At 36.6% G+C, this 18,194-nt stretch overlaps 1 protein-coding gene across 1 annotated transcript in view; it reads left to right on the plus strand.

The window, feature by feature from the left end:
• The window catches only part of LOC150095498 (cytochrome P450 3A8-like), a 168,972-nt gene extending 150,943 nt beyond the window's left edge, over positions 1–18,029 (plus strand). Inside the window, exon 14 of the mRNA XM_090410031.1 lies at positions 17,896–18,029. Within this exon, the coding sequence (XP_090266157.1) occupies positions 17,896–18,003 (108 nt within the window). The 3' untranslated portion in view covers positions 18,004–18,029. The remainder of the gene's footprint in view (positions 1–17,895) is intronic.
• The last annotated feature ends 165 nt before the right edge of the window (positions 18,030–18,194 follow it).

Below are 18,194 nucleotides of genomic sequence, written 5' to 3' on the forward strand. Positions count from 1 at the left end.
ATTTACTTCTCTACGATCTCCCGTGGTTCGCCTCGTATAAACCATGTGGATATTTTGTACACACACTGCTTCTAATTCATTTCTGACCTGCAACCAACTTTGAAGGAAATAAACGATGTGCTCTGCCCTTTGATTTTACAGACCTCCAAGCGGGGAGATAATAGGCTTACTCCCATTCCGATACCATAGTGTTATATTGTGATGTTATGCTATTTACTTGTAAGGTCATAAAGGACCTCGTCGCTATCACAACATTTAAAATTGTTTTTTTTTTTTATTAAATATTCCCAGTAACGTAAAAGGAATGTACATGTTCGAATCATTTATTTGTATCGCAGTTTTTGTTTCTTGAAAATAAAACTGATTATTCTTGATTAGCATACACTGATGTTCCTCAAGGCTCAGTTCCAGATAAAAGTAAGTAGCATTGAGACTTTTTATTATCTATATCAGTGTTTCTCAAAGTGTGGTACGCGTTCCCCCGGGGATACGCGAAAGATCGTTAGGGAGTACGTGGCAATTTTCGGCTATGTATAATTAAAGGAGTCATTATAATTTTCAACAAACAGTGCAATTAGAGACAACCGGAATAAAACGGCACTAACTAATGAATCACATCCCACTCTCCAACAGAAACTGCAGACCAAGCAAAACCATATGTTGCCGGTGGAACATATGGTTTTGCTTGACACGACCCCCGTCGTTAACGTGTTAAAACTAAGAAATATATAGTGAATAATATTATGGAATTCGGTTGAAGGGAATTAGCATTTCAACTCAACTGCCGAAATGCTAATTTGTCTTTGGTTCGCGCGATCTTTTGTTAATACTGCACCAATCATATGCAGTTCTTCACTGCTCTACATATCTCAAGTCTTGTAAATTACTGGTAATTTTTGCTTCAAATAATGGGAAAGAATATGACGCTATTTGGGTAGATGACTTTGACGATGCACACAAAGAAACTGTTCTCGATGCCAAAAGTAGTGATAGCGAGTAGGAGCTTCTTGGTAAGTCGCACTATTTTCATTTTTTTATGAAAACCTTAGTTTCCTCAAAGTTAGTAAATACAATATTTTTTTTAGCTTTCAGATTCTTACGTATGGATCATTGGTTAAAGATTGGATTTATAAAACCGCCAAAAAAGAGCAATATAGCAAACGCAAGTAATTGTAAGCAACAAGAAAACATTGATATTGCATCTGGATCAAATGAAATTGATAAGAGTGTGTCGTCTGATATCTCTAGAGAACCAAAATTTAAAAATAAATCATATTTTTTGTTTAAATGAACATATAAATTCAAATAAAATAGATATTTAATTTTAATTAATATTTTAAATTAATGAATTTATTTTTAATTAATGAATGAATTTATTTTTAATTAATGAATGCATTTATTTTTAATTAATTAATGAATTTGTTTTTAATTAATTAATTAGGGGTACTTGGTAATAATGAAAATTTAAGAAGGGGTACGCGGATATCTGAAGTTTAAGAAACACTGATCTATATAAACGACCTCCGTTGAATGGAGGTAAAAGGAAACATAATCAACTAAACTGATAATACGGCAATAATTTGCTCATCAGGCGGCATGCCGACCAGCGTAACGAAGAATCTGATTTATTAAGCCTGCTTTCATGGTTCAATGAAAACAAAATAAAAATGAACATTCAGAAAACTAAATTATCCTATTTGAATGGAAGGGTAGAGAATTAGTCCTATCAATTAAGTATCGTAGCATTTCACTAATTATTGACTGGGATCGTCCAATTGGTCAAAGTTTTCAAATAAATAGCCTGCAATATCGCATCTAATCACAACCCTTCTTTCAAACTCGCAGCCATTTCACCTAGAAACAGTTGAGCGTCATATTCCTCCAAGTTATGACAGCTAATAGCTCGTGACTCTTTACATGGCGCGATGTATCCTGCCCATGGTAGCGCTGGTTGACTTCTTTCCAAGCATTTTATACGGTTAATGTAGTTGAGATATAGCATAAGTGAAAGGATGTTGTACAAAATAGTCGCCTACGCCTGATCGATACAACAACATATCTCCTCCATATGGGTCTCCTAGGTAAGCTCCCATTCAAGGTGCCCAATGTTTACGCTTAACCATCCACAACTATATCTACTTTTCATCTGCTTCATTGGACAACTGAAGATTGAAAAATAAATATTTTCGAAAGGTTCAGTTCCAACTATGCTGCGTCGACAGTGGGTGGAGGGATCAAATATTTAAGGAAAGTAATCACGCTCTTATATCATGGTCCAGCAGAAAGAGACAGGAGGCAGTATCATATGTAGGAGGAAGTTTACTGGTAATCTCTTAGAACCCTGACATCCTGAGACATCATCTGCTATAAAGTACCTGTCCATTGTCCGATCTGGCTGGCTACGGATATGGCACAGATGTGTTCAAGCAGGATAATGCCCGGGATACGTTACCGGCATAATTTCAGAGTAGCTCGATGATAGCAACTTCCATATGTTACGCTATGGCCACTGGATTTTAATAATTCCATAGAATTCCAGTCTATAAATCCTCTAACTTCTTGCAGATCTGGGAAGCAAACTGACGACGGATATATATCTCTTACAATAAACAAACATCATGGAATGCATGCCTCGAGGAGGACGAGTGGTAAGATCCTACAGTGTGTATTTATAATCGGGTGCGCTCTACGGCCCATTTTACTAGTTGCAAATTAAAAATCCCGGTTTCCTTTGGAAGGACAGAATAAATATGAACAATTCATAATTTATTCTGATATTATAACAATTTGTTGTATTGCGATTAGACGTACACAACTTAATATTAAAATTTCCTTAAGTTTTTTTTTAATAGGAAGTTGACGAACTCTGCGCAGTTTTTAAAACTACGTAGGTCTTTTTGCGAATCATATAGTTACATAGATGCCATAACTTAAAATTACACTGTCTGGAGGACTCAGAATTCTCACTGGTAGTCAGGAAAGATATCCGAAATTTCTGAAGTGCACGTCTCTGACGAGACTTCGGAGTATCTTTTTCTGATTGCTACAATAAGATGCTGATAAAAAGATCATGAAAATATCCAGAAATTGGATCCAGAAAGTGAACAATGAGGAAATATATAAACGAATACAACCCCAAAATAACCTAATCCAGAAAATAATCAAAAGGAAACTGTCTGTTTGACCATATACGTAGGATGAACGATGAGAGGAAATTAAAAACGCCGCTGTTTGGGATAATTGAAGGAAAGAACAAAAGAGGAAGGCCCTATTCTCTGTTTGGCCTTCCTGATCAAATGGTTCGGAAACGCTGTACACAAACTGAGTCGTCTTGCACAAAATAGAATGCAATGGAAAAATCATATCAAAACGGTATCAGTCGCCTACAGGCGTTGAACCCATGGTTGTTTTTGTATATGGATATATGTTCCCACAGAGATGGCGGAGAAGAGATGCCAATATCATTACTGTACATTTCAACATTCTAAAGATTTAAATTTAGCAATTTATATCAACTGTGTTGTGATAGTTTCACATCAAGAGAAATGTATATTCATATTTATCTAAAGTCTGTCGTGGCTACCGAAAAAAAAGGGCACACTTTAAAAGCATTCAGAAGGTTAAAATGAGAATGCACCTGTTTAATTTGAGGTGATCATGTTTTCTGGAGAAAGCGATGAGACTTAATGAGAAATGTGATGTAGAGACGTAATAAGGTATGGGAATTTAATTTATTCTTTGTTTCTAAAATTAAAATATGCTTTAAATGCAATCTAAAGAACATTATATGAACCAAACTTCCATAACGGATATAAAATAAATTGAAAAAAAAATGAATGGAAAAGAACAGAATAGATTATTTAGACGAATATATAAACCAAACAAATAATGAATCATAAATCTACCGAGGAAAAAGACAGTACAAAGCTCAGAACAAGCCAATGCATTAAAAAACAAGGAATAGCCCATATTCGAAATCATCATTATAATGATCTTAAATGAGAAAGATGATTGAAATATTTAGAATTATTCTTGAGATACACATACAGATCTCAAGAATTATTCTTGAGATCTATGTGTGTGTGTGTGTGTGTGTGTGTGTGTGTGTGTGTGTGTGTGTGTGTGTGTGTGTGTGTGTGTGTGTGTGTGTGTGTAATTTTTATTCGGATTATGGATTAAACAACAACACTAAAATGTTACTATAATTTGAGTAATTCGCACTAGTTTGGATGTTGTACTGGAATTTTAACAATCAGGGAGAAGCTATAATTCGAAAATCATGAAATAAAGGAAGAATTACCTTTAGATTTATTCAGCAATATACATACTTTCATCAAACATTGAAAAACATTTTTTAGATTTTATTCACAGTTCACAAAAGATTTGATTATAATTACATGTAATGCATCTATCTATTTTCCATCAGTCCATTGGCCCTTTGTAATTTTAGGGTGGTTGGAGAAAGAAGGAAACAAGTTATTGAAATAAGATTGCGGTTTAGTTAACAGTAACGAAATGTAGATTAGTTGGTTTACTTAAAACTATCCCTTGTAATTGACCGACAGAAGTCATGAAACAATGTTGGTTTGATAAGGAACAATAAACATGTTATGTAAGACTAAGGATATCGCAGTTAAAAAAAAAAACTTGTGAAAGGAAAAAAGTTACTTTGTGATAATGATATTCAATTATCACAAAGTAAAGTGAGGCAAAAAATTCGTGGTTAGATAAAATCAAGTCTTCATTCTGAAGAGATTAAATTCAATACGCAAAGAACATATTTTATTAAATAAAATAAGTTGAACATCATATGGATAAACCTTAAATAAAATAAAAGTTAACCAATGTAAAGCAGAAAAGAAAATAACACGAACGTATGTAAATGTCCATCAAGAAACATCTACAACAATTTCAAGAAATGTTTACATGATACCTTATACAGTACTTAAGTGGATAACTTCTCGCTGTCGTCATGCGTGGTTTTGTGTGATAGGAAATTTTATGCTATGATTTCCTTTAAAGACTTTACGGATTGATGAAAAAAGTGTCTCGCACTTTGAATACCAATATTTTGTAAGCTCTGTTACGTTTGTTAGGTCTCTGGTTAAAATGTGTTAGCATCTCAGATATTGTGTTTAATGACGAAGGACCCAATATTTTAAGGTTATGAATGTGACTCAGTCAGGAGAAGGGTCACTAATTTTTCTAATATACTATTTTTTCTATATGTTTAGTTTATTTACACACACACACACACACACACACACACACACACACACACACACACACACACACACACACACACACACACACACACACACACACACACACACACACACATACACACACACATAGATCTCAAGATCACATTCAACAGCAGCAAGCTCTAAAGTACTCCACATCTCACGTAAAAAAATCAAAACAACCTCTTACGGTCTTCCTAAATGGAGGAGACGTTCTCTAGCCAGTGAGCTAAAATACCTAGTAGTAAAAAATAGATGAAAGATTTACCTTCAACAAGCACATCTCATATGTTGCCGAAAAAAGCTTACAAACTGTAAACCTTTTAGCGAAGTCGGCCAGGATTAAGTGGGGATTAGGCCAACGAACGCAGAAAACTACCATTAACATGTTATGCTGCATCTGCCTGGAAACATTCACTAAAATCAAAGAAAAATCGACAAAAGCTAAACAAAGTTCAACGCCTTATAGCCATACGTATAATTAAAGGATACAGGACAATATTGTTCGAGGCAGCTTGCGTTATTGCAGCTCTATCACCGAACACCGATCTGCCTGAAAATACAAGAATTATCTCATATATACGAAGTCACTTCCGGAAGATATAACGGAAATTCCAACATTGATCCAAATTGCTACGGACGTCCGTTTCACTACAGTAAATGGCCTCACCCAGCAAAGAAAACAAATATTTAGGAGAAGGAAAGCTCTGAAAGTGACGAATTCCATATATACGTTGACGGAATCAAAACCGGAGGGATTGTCGGCTGTTCTTTCATTGCATATAACAAGTAGACTATTATAAAAGAACGCTGCGCTAGACTACATCCTCTCTGTTCCAACAACCATGCAGAACAACTTGCTATAGTTCATCCACTTACATATCTCCAGGAATTACAAGTCAACACCTTTAATCAAAAGATAGCAACAATTTACGGTGACAGTAGAAGCACTATAGACGGCATAACAACCAGAACAACCATATAGCGTTAATAGAACAGACAAGAAAGCTGTTTGGAATCTCACTATAATGGGATGGGAAATCAAGTTCTGCTAGGTGAACGGGGATACTGGTGTAGCAGGAAACGAGAGAGCTGTTGAGTTTGCTAAAGAGGCGGCTAGAAACGAACGGCTTGAAACAAGTTACAAGGTATTAGAAATCTGCTATAAAAACACTTGCAGAAGAAATAAACCTAGACTTGTGGGAAAAAGAATGGAAAACATCAAAAACATCAACAACAAAAACATTTCCTAGCATCAGAAGCAGACTCCAGCTGAAAAACACACGCCATTTCTTGAGGTTTCTCAATGCTACTAACGGAACAAAGAAAACTAAGACACTTCTTACACCATCACTTCTTACACAATCACCATCCTGTATTTGCAGTTCACACCTTCAACAGACTGTTGACCACATACTTACGACTATGAGCTACTGGACTCCACTCGCATGCCCCTAATGCAACACGTGATTACTTCTGGAGACAAGTGGCCAGTGTCAAAACTGAAACCTATCGAAAAGTATTACCCAGAATTAATTAAATTTGCCAATAAGATCAACTACCAGTTGTAAAGTAACATAAATTACTGATATTGTATGAATTATACAGTGCAAATATATGTATATATAAAAATATAAATATAAATATAGATGTAAAAGTCGGAATATGTACATATAGATGTAGAAATATAAATATAAATATGAATATTAATACATAATTGGAAATGTAAATATTAATATTTATACAAAATTAGAAATGTAAATGTTAATTACTACTTGGAAGCCATATGTAAAACATGCATTGTATGCAATGGAGCATAGGAATAAATTACTTCCTGGTATTGTTACTATTGGGAGGAAAACGCAAATGTAGCCTTATGAAACCGCCAGCAGGTTTTCTTCCAGTTCTCGTAAGTCATAAAATCTTATTTGTTCTCTTAAATCATAAAACATGCTTATGCTGTGCGAAAAAATGTGGATATCAGTTCTGTTACTGTTTCACCTCCAAATCTTTTATGAAGGAGCCAACTTCGGAAGAGTGGAATTCTGATGAAATCAAAAATGCTCAACATCAGGATCCATTTTGGGAAAGAAGCCTTCAGAATGCTGATCATCCATTTGATTAACTACCTTTTATACCAGAGTTTTTTTTCTTGAGCAGTAGTATAAATTACTTTATGCTAGAATAGGTAAGAATATCACTCAAGAGAAGTTATAGACTTTAATTTGATACTTTGGATCATGAATCAGTATCATGCTTCCCCTTGGCAGGTCAACTTATATATTAAAAGGCTATCTAGAATTGAAGAAGTGTGTTGGTCAACGGTAAAATATGATGTTAAGAACGATGTCAAATCTTGTCATACTTGTCAGCTAAGGAATCCATTCTCAGGGAAGGCAACTTTTCAGTCTGTGGACCTGCCAGTTAGGTCATTTTAGTACATTTCTGTTGAGACAGTTGATGCCTCGACACAACTGAAAGAGGTCAGATATTTGTTGTAGAGGTTATATTGCTTTCCTGAAGCATTTACTCATCGAAACGCGCAGAAACTTTGGCTCGATATTTTGCTGAAAACTTTTGTATTTTTTCCTGAGTGGTTCTTAACTAATGTCGATCCAAAACTTCACATCAGAATTGCTTCTAAGTATATGTAAGTTCTTACATATTACGGAAATATTCACATCTCCACACTAACATCGGTGCAATTCTCGATGTGAGAGAACGAATAAATTTTTGAAATTAATTTCCTCAAGTATGTCAGTGCAAGGATTTAGACTTGCAGCTTTTCTACAGCTTTATTCTCTATTCGGTCTGCTATATGCAGCTCGATCAGAGTAAAACCCATGTTATTGAACAGTCCTGACTTCTTTTACTTCAAATATCTTAATCCTAATGTACGATAAGAAGACATAGATCAATTTTATGGGCATAATACAGAGGTTTATCTCCTCTATGACAATAATAAAAAAAAGAAACTGAAACTTTATCTGAAAGGAGTAGAGTAGCTTCACAGAAGTTGAGAAAACAAATTAAGCTTATGAGTAGAACATTTAGTCTTAGTACAAAACTATGTAGATGAAAGGAAATGTGGCAGTTTACATGTTAATACACCACGAATATACAGAATTTTAGGGGGATTATCATCTCTAACTCACCTTTAACTCCTCTCTAAGCTTGCCGATATTAAATACTCCGATTAATTAATTATTACACATTCAGATGGGATAAAAATAACTAGCAGAAGCGTATCACAATAATGCTCGCAGTTTCTCTTAGGAATCAATTAAAAGGCAAATTCGAACCAGAGCAAAAGTTGCTTACCTTTCAATTACAAAAAGGTTAAAAAATCTTCTAATATTTCCACTAAGAAGGGATCAGTAATGAGTGTTCCTAATGACGCAAGGTTTACTAATCAAAATGCTTGTGGAACAGACCTCATCAGAACAAGATTTTGATAAATTGTGATAAATTTTGATAAATTTATAAAAACAGTTGCTTTCTGAAATTAAGAAACTTCGATATTCTAGTTCTTGTGCTAGTGAACTGAAAAATCCAATGAGGAAGTGGGATTACTTGATGGAAATGTTCATCACTAAAAACGTAAAAGTGCATACCTATATCTGTGACTGCCCAAGTCAGGGACGGATAAACCGTTAGCAAGTTCTGTTATTAAGACCAGATAAACTAAACAGCAAAAATTTTCAACATTTTAATGTTGCAATCCTGTAATAAAAGAATGTACATTTGAAGTTACCATGTGTTGTTAATGGTAGTCTAAAACGAGTTTTATATACATGTTTAAATTTTTTTTAAGGGGGCCTGTTAATGGGTCCATGCAGGTATATTTAAATATCTTTACATGATTTTCGTATACAAAGGATATTGTTTTTTAATTAAAAGTGTAATAAAAGATGTATGAAGTATCGTTATTTTGATAAAATTTGTTAAATGAATATTCAGCTAAGAAAAACATGCAGTAGTAATTGTAGTTTCGCTTTTGACGAGGACTAGCGACGTTAAGCCAAACCGTGCCTCACAGCAGTCATTCGGTCAAAACGTTTAATATTTAATAGAAACAGGAATCAGCATTTCTTATGGCAACACCGACAACCGTCCGTGGACGGACCAAAGGCATATTTCCCTCCTCCCCAATGGCTCACGCCGCACAGTTAAGCAAGCATCTTGAACAACATATTAGCGTACTAGCGCGTCGACGGCACGGCGCTTGCCAAACTAAAACAGCCAACCCTGGCAAAAAAACAAACAAACAAACGAACAAAAAAGTCGCCTTTGCCTTCATTTCGGGTCAGGTAAGAGGAAAAATTAAACTCGTTTTGGATAAAGGTCGACTTTCTGCTCCTGCCTCTCCACATCTCTTACTCAATGAGACGATCCGATGCTGCCACACACCGACTGGAACCTCGTAACGTAGTCTACGACGTTCGGATGGGAAATATCACAAAGTGCAAATCCTTGCCCAAAAGATCTGCTCCTCTCGAACCTTTTCATGTCTTTTAGACAACTGAGGACGCTCACGTTCGAAATGGCGCGCGTGCAGCGTACGGTTGGTGTCCCGTTATAAGAGTACGGTGATTTCATCCTTCTAGGAATAAATAAGCGAGTGTTGTAGCGCGGGAGCACCGCCCTCCGTCCTGTGTTAAAAATGATATCGGGATTGTGGAATACTGAGTATGAAGAGAGATGCCGGTTGTTCAGCGCCAAAGAAAACAACGTCGGTTCCATCAGCAGGACACGCCATGGCATCGGTGTTTGGGGATGCTAAAGGCATTTTGCTTATTAATTATCTTGAAAGGGGTAAAACAATAACCAATAACAATAACGAATATTATCCGTTATTTTAACCAGACTAGGCGAGAAGAGATCCGGTTTGGAAAAGAAAAAATCACCTTTCATCAGGTCAATGCACCTGCCCACAAAGGTGTTTTGGCAATGGGAAAATTAAGAGGTCTGCGCCATGAATTGCTGGAACACCCACCCTATTCCTTAGATTTGGCTCCCTCTGACTTCTATCTGTTCCCAAAACTAAAACTCGTATATATATATATATATATATATATATATATATTGTGTGTGTGAAAAGTTTTTTACCTTCGGGATAATATATATTAAGGATACCAAGTAATTTTATAAGGAGTAAAAAAAAAAACAAGTTATATGAAATTACTTGGTATCCTTAATATATATTATCCCCAAGGTAAAAAACTTTTCGCACACACAATATATATATATATATCATAAACTTGGTTTTTTTTTACTCCTTATAAAATTACTTAGTATCCTTAATATATATTATCCCCAAGATAAAAAATTTTCATATCTTCATCTCATCCAGAGTTTCTTATTCAAAGTAAAAGCACCTTGTAGCAACTTGTATAGGTAAAATTGATAAGGCTCTGTATTACTAAAAACCTTGGTTGAATTCGACATGTCATGGTGGGAGACTGTGAGATGCGGTGATTAATACCAATGAAGGGTAATGGATGGCAATGCTATAGCCAATGAAGTTCTAACTGAGGCTCGGCTATTGCTGTTACCCTCTTGCCATGATCAGAGCTTTAATACCTCAATAACACTTTATCCCTACACTGTCCTCTACAGATGACGGGGAAGATGAAAAGCATTCTTGCTTCGCCCCTTTAAGCCTGTCCTTATAAGGAGAAAACCTTGGTATTTCAGGGTCTAGCTACTAACTGAGGAGACCTCAAAAATAGGTTGAAACCGGTCTGGGTAGTGACCCCCCCCTACCCATAATGTATAACAGTATACATCTCTTAGTGAGATGTGTTTTACATTGTGGGAAATACTAAGAATAGTGATCAGAACTTTATCCACCTTTACAACGAGTTGCCCTGGCGTTGCACTACCTTTAGACTTGCAAAACAAAACTTTAGACTTGCACTACCTTTAGATAAGCAAAACAGTTAAGTTTTACTTATCTAAAGGTAGTGCTTTAGATAAGCAAAACTGTTTTGCTTACTTGGGAGAAGAAGTACAAAAAAAAAAAGTTTATAAAATTACCTGGTATCTTTAATATAAATATATATATAAAATTAGTTGGTATCCTTAATATATATATATATACACACACATTAAAATGTATATTAAAAATGAATATACATATTTTGTTTTAATATTCATTCTTACAGGCATTTAAGCGCCTACGATTTTCCAAGTATCCTTGGATTTCGTAACAATGATTCTATGATAAAGTGGTTATCCTTATGCACATAAGCGATTTTTGTATGCAATAGCTTTATTTCTCCTGCCCAGTTTGTCTGATTGAATATGAAAACCTGGACTTTCGAGGAGGAAAAACGATCTTTCCGATTGGCCCTGACAAAAACCTGCTCTGTTTTTTATCTGGTTAAAGAAAAAACTTTTTTTTACCCTCTCTTTCAGAAACGCAAATTTCTGAAGGAAATGAGTCGCTCCGTTGCGCAGTTACATGAATACGACCTTGATATTTCTCTTCTAATTGAAAGATCTGGTTTTGAATTATCTAACTCACAATGAACCTTTCTAAGTGAAGATTAATGAATGCTTTTCAAGTGAAGGTGAGCTATTCAATATCATACTGATATTGAATGATGATGTCTCTTCCAGTTCCATTTAGTTAATTCATGTTTTCGCACTGAAAAATCGACTTCTTCTTTCTAGCTAAATGTAGTATCTGCTATTTTCCCTTAATGCGACTTTACAAGAGATCCTAACCGGCTTGTCGCAGAGTCTGACGGGGGAGGAGGCAGTACATATCCGTGTGTGAGAAAAAAGTGAAAAATAATCACAAACAACTATGCCCCAGGCGGGACTTTGGATGAAGAGCGGATGAGCTAACCACTCAGCCATCCAGGGCGGTTGTAAAACAGACAAACTGGCTAAAAGATTATACTCAATTAATTGAAATAACATAGTGGTCTTGTAGCCTTGATTGCTTCTGCAGTCTGCAGCTACTTGCCAGCTGACAAAATCAACTTACCAATGGCGAGTGGAAGAACGTACTTGTCGATTCATCATTATGTCCCACTTTCTTAGTCTAAACCAACATAGTGTAAAAATGTAATTTTACATTTTCTAATACTATAAATATTCCATTATAACAAATGTCATGTACTCTAGTCATAAAAATAAATGAATTCCCCAACATATTTTTATTAAGCAGGAGAAATAGATAAAATGCTTTTAGCCCAAACGTTTTGCAAATATATAGAAGGCTGGTCTTTGCCTCTTAACTTAGCCAATATCAAGAAAGTAAATCGAATAAATTTATTCGATTTACTTTCTATGTTTTTATATCAATTCTCCTGAGAATTGAGAGTCTGAACACCATTTTTTTTTGAAGAAAAACTCCTGCTGCCTACATCTAAAATAGATTAACTCTGTAATGAGTTTCAAAAAAAATTCCAGGAAAGCCGCTCAGGAGGTTAACTCTTTTCATATATCTCCTAAATTTGTCAAAATTAGCCAAAATTTTGAAAAAATAGAAACTGTTTTTCTAAAATCATTTATAGGTTTGAGCCCTAAAACAAAGCCAAACGACATCCGTTTATTATTTACCATTTGGAGTAGGACCAAAAGCATTGCCTTGCCATGAGATTCGCATTAATGGAAATAAAACTGTGTCTAACATAGGTGTTACACCATGTGGGATTCTCTGTATGAGACGATTGTGAGATTCTCTGTATATGCCCTGAGACGAAGGCAAGCCTGGTTAATCAATTCTATTTCTAGCCCAGTAATACACATTTCATATTTTGTAATCGTTACTAAATGGTATATATGTTGTTGATTTTATATCTTCTTCTTCTGCAGCTTTTCCCACTTAAGTAGCATCGCTGTTTGTAGTGAGTCTCCTCCACAACCTCCTGTCTTGGGCTGCAGCCACATCTAAGTTCTTCATCCTCAAGTCCTCCTCTACCATCTCCCTCCATCCCTTCTTTGACCTCCCGCATTTCCTCCTCCCCTGCACATCCATCTGCATGATCTTTCTTCCCACATACTCTGCCTCCCTCCTCATCACATGACCAAACCATCTCAACCTTGCCTCCTGTATCTTTGCCTCTAAGTTCGTAACTTTCACCGTTTCCCTTACATAGTCATTTCTCAGATGATCCTTTCTGGTCACACCGCACATCCACATAAGCATTCTCATCTCCGCTGCCTCCATCCTACTGATGTTATTTTTCCTCAGGGCCACAGTTTCCATAGCATACGTAATAGCTGGTCTCACTACTGTCCTGTGGATTTTGCCACTTAGATTGATCGGCACCCTCTTATCGCATACACTCCGTGTATGCGATAAGCCATCTCTCTCTCTAGTTCCTCTATCCTGCTTGTATCCTGCATCCCACTTCCTTCTCAGCCTCCCAATCCTCATTCATTGTTGAACCTGAGTATCTAAATTCACTGACCTTCCTGATGACATTTGCTTCCAGCTCCAGATCTGTCTCCTGGCTGCCATCCACTTTGCAACACATATACTCTGCCTTACGTCTGCTCAGTCTCATACCTCTCACTTCCAGTACTTTCCTCCAACTTTCTAGTTTCGCTGCCACTTCTTCTCTTGATTCTGCATACAACATAGTCCAAGGCACGTCTTCTCTAACCTCCTCCGCTACCACCTCCATCATAATATTAAACAGGAATGGGCTTAATGCTGTCCCTGGATGCAAGCCAACTGTCATTGGAAAAGTTTCTGTCTATCTCAGGCAGGTCCGAACTCTTGTCTTCACATTTTTGTACATCTACTGCACCAGCCTGACATATTTCTCCTGTACCTTCTTCTCCTTCAGACACCTACAGACTTCTTGCCTTGGCACTCTCTCATACGCTTTCTACAGATCAATAAATACCAGATGTAACTCCTGTTGCTTCTCTCGAAACTTTTCCATCAACTGTCGTAACCCAAAGATGGCATCTGTCGTCGATCGACCAGGCATGAAGCCAAATTGCTCCTTTGCAATCTGCACTTCCTTCCTCATTCTTCCATCAGGAACCCTCTCTAGGATTTTCATTGTGTGGGACATCAACTTTATTCCTCTGTAATTCGTACAGTCTTGTGCATCCCCTTTACTCTTGTAGATGGGACAATAGTACTTTTCCTACATTCCTCGGGTATATTTTCATGTTGCAAACTTTTATTAACAGGTCCCACTATAGGTCAATTCCCTCTTCCACCAGTGCCTTCCATGCCTCCACTGGGATCCTGTAAGGCCCGCCGATTTTCCATTCTTCATTATCTTCACTTCCACTCTACTAATGTTCTGCACCATCCCCTCATAAGGTTCCCCATCTTCACTGTGAGTCCTTGCATTTTCTTCATTCAAAAGCCCTTAAAAGTATATTCTCCATCTGTTTCTTATATCCACATCCCTATTTAATACCTTTCCTCCAGAGTCTTTGATCTGCCTCACATGTAAGATGTTCCTTGATGCCTTATTTCTACATTTTGCCAATCGATAAATCTTTCTCTGTCCTTCCTTTGTTTCTAATTGATCATAAAGGTCTTGATATGCCATGGCCTTCGTCTGTTCAACAACTCTCTTGGCTTCTCGATTTCTCTTTCTCTCTCTGTACTCCTCTCTGTCCTCTTCCACTCTTTACTCGTCCCACTTATACCTTGCCTTTCTCTTAGCCGTCACTGCTTCTTGTACATTATTATTCCACCACCAACCCGCTTTCTGCTCTCTAATCTTTGTGGATATTTCATCAAGCACTTCAATTGCACAGCTTAGAATTGCTGTTGAATTATGTCTGCACCAATCTTGTACACTTTCTAGTCCATCCCAAATCCTCTCTAACCCCTTCTCTCTAAAACGGTTCGTCATACTCTCTTCTTTTAAGAGAAACCACTTAATTGTTTTCCTCCCATGGCTTCCAAATGTTCTTATCTTAGACTTTATTTTAAAGTTTTTATTTTAAAGTCTAGTGAAAATGTACTCAATCTCTGACCTGTTATTGCTAAATGTTATCAAATGCCCTTCCCTCTTACAGAAATCGGAGTTCACAATTAGATTTTGGACTTTGCAGTAAGTCTTAAATCCTCTCTCCTTCCTGGTTCATCATTTCCACTCCATAGCCACCATGCACCTTTTCACAGTCCCTATTCTGCCTTCCTATATGTCCGTTCAAGTCTCCTCCGACAATCAACATCTCGTTTTCTTCCAGTTCTCTCATTACTTCATCTAGCACTTTCCAGAATTCATCTTCCTCTTCTGCTGTACAGTCAACTTGGGGGACGCACCCATAAGACGATCAGTTGCTCTTCTCCAAGACCCAGTTTCATTCGCATGATCCTATCATTCTCCTACCCACTTCCAGTACTTCGCCCTTCATTCTGCCACACACCACAATTCCGACACCATTTCTTCCCTCTTTATTCGCTCCAGAGTAGAACACTTTATACCCTTCTCTTAGTTCCTTCGCCTTTTCTCCCTTCCACCTTGTCTACTGCATGAATAAAATGTCCAACTTCCTCTTCCTCATCATGTCTGACACCCCTCTCTTCCCCTTCTCGTTATACTTCCAACATTCACCGTTTTATCCTGGCTTGGGACCGGTACCTACTGGGGCTAGCTTGTCCCCTTCGGTGGCTGCAGTAGGCGAAATGACATAGCAAGATAGGAAACATTAACCCCTAGCCTTCGAATACTCTAATAGCATTTGGGGTAAGGAACAAGAAGAGAAGAAAGCAGCAAAGAAAGAAGGGGAGGGACCAGTCTACAGATAATATAACAGATGCATATTACATGAAGTAAGGCATTGTCCAGCATCAGGTACCTCGGGTTTGCCATTCCCGAGGTTGTTGCTGATTTTATATCCATTTATTTTATTGTCTGCTGGTTGCTTTAAACTATACCTTTCTGCATGCTGGATATGTATTTGATGATCAGTAAGTATTGTTGATGTTTGAATTTTATCTCTTACGTAGGGGAATAAACTGAAGTGCAGGAACTAGAAAAGTATTTCAGTTTATTCCGTAAGTTCTCAGTATGAAAATCATTTTGAGAGCATTTACAAGTAATATTCCAACAATTATTGTTAAGTGATACAGTTTTAATTTGAAACAATCTTAAAGCATAAAAGAAATAAAGTTCTACAATGACAGTTCGATTTTGCTAATACGAATGATGAGAATAGGATATAGTGACGTAAATAATAAAATGTTTATAGGATCCGTTAATGGGTCTCCTGGGAGAGGAGGAAACGAACATTTGGATGATTTGAATAAAGTGGCTATGTGGGCTAACTGGGGGATGTCAATTTAACATCAACATGTTAAATTGACATCCATGCAAGTATCATATTGGAGACGTTGTATTACAGAAGGTGGGGGAAAGCTAGAGATCTTTTGATATCGTATATAAAGAATTAAATTTCAAGGGACATATTGCAAAGTTGATAATCATAGCACAAAGAAATGCCAGTATGTGCATAGATTCGGTCATCTGCTTCCTGGGTGAGAAGTAAGCTCTGATAAACGTTCAGAGGCAAATAACAAAAGCAATGTCGGGATAGTGAAATACTGACTATGAAGACAGGTTGAGAGAATGTAAATTACAGGCGCTTGTCAATAGGCAGAAGAGGGGATATGATTGAAACATAAATTGCTAAGGGGTGCTTATAAAATAGATCTATATATCTATCTATCTCTCCTTTCCATCTGATTCAGACGGGTAGGGTCTCCTCCTAATGAGGAGTCATGGCGAAATAATGCAGCCGGCACGCCACTCCTCTGCTACAACCCTATTTGGGGGGGGATATTCATTACTGTAGTCCGTGTGTGTTCAAGGGGTCGGGTTTGCATGCTTGCGGGATGAAAAAACCCCAGCTAAACTGGGGGAAACCCTACTGCGCGCGCCCAAGACTGGCTATCTTGGTTATGGCTGAGGAAGCTCAATCCTCGAGCTCCTCACATCACGGACGCGAATCGAACCTAGGACACTCCTTCCCCAGACATATGGTTGCGAAGCGCACAGCCACTAGGATAACCGCTCGGACTATCAAATTGATACTCAGGATGTTTTTCAAAGGGTTGAAGGAGGGATGGAGAATAGAGACAAGAGGCATTTCTTAGAAGTTGTATAAAGGTGTGGTACATAAGAGAATGTGGAATGACTTTTTTGCAAGGAAAGTGATTGGTGAGTGGAATTTATTTCCAAATGAGGTGGAGAGTGCATTAACATTGAACCAATTTAAGATAAGGTATGAAAAACATTTTCTCTGTTATAAGGAATCTTACTATTGCCTCCGTACTATTACTACTACTACTAATAATAATAATAATAATAACTAGAAAAGTTACAGTAGAAATGAGTATGGGTATATTAGCATAATCATGCAATTTAGAATTATATTAATTAAATCAATAGTCCAAATGCCAAAAAGCAAAATATAGATTACCAACAACAATATTTTTTTTTCACTTTTTGTAAAACAAAAGTTTCTACTAAAAAGTTTATCAGTTTCTAATAAAAGTAGAAACTGATAAACTCTTTAAAAATTATTTTAAAAAAAAATTAATTAAAAGAATTAAGTACTAAATTAATGTTAAATATTAATAAATGAAGTTTAAAAAATTATAGAAACAATAAAGGTTTGAAAACAGCACTTTTTCCATTCATTCATTTCCTAGGTTCCTCTGGAATTTGTCACTTCTGCTCTTCTTCTACCGAAAGAAGTTCCTTTAACTGTGATGGTGAGAAATGCCGTGCCAGCACCTAAAGAAATCAGAACGCGATGAATAATACACAATTATCGAAAGAAAGGTTGAGACTTATCAGGACCACCGTATTAAATAGTATTTATGTATGTGATATAATATCATATTCAATGCGTTTATTTCCAGATTATGATTTTCCATTTTCATTTTTTACATCAACCTGTCACAGTGGATTCTCATATCTCGTACCAACTTGAAGAAATTGCAACAGT

The sequence above is a fragment of the Typopeltis vanoorti genome, chromosome 20, assembly GCF_054136105.1.
Source record: "Typopeltis vanoorti isolate ZY-2024b chromosome 20, IOZ_Tvanoo_1.0, whole genome shotgun sequence".
NCBI classification, from domain to species: domain Eukaryota; kingdom Metazoa; phylum Arthropoda; class Arachnida; order Uropygi; family Thelyphonidae; genus Typopeltis; species Typopeltis vanoorti.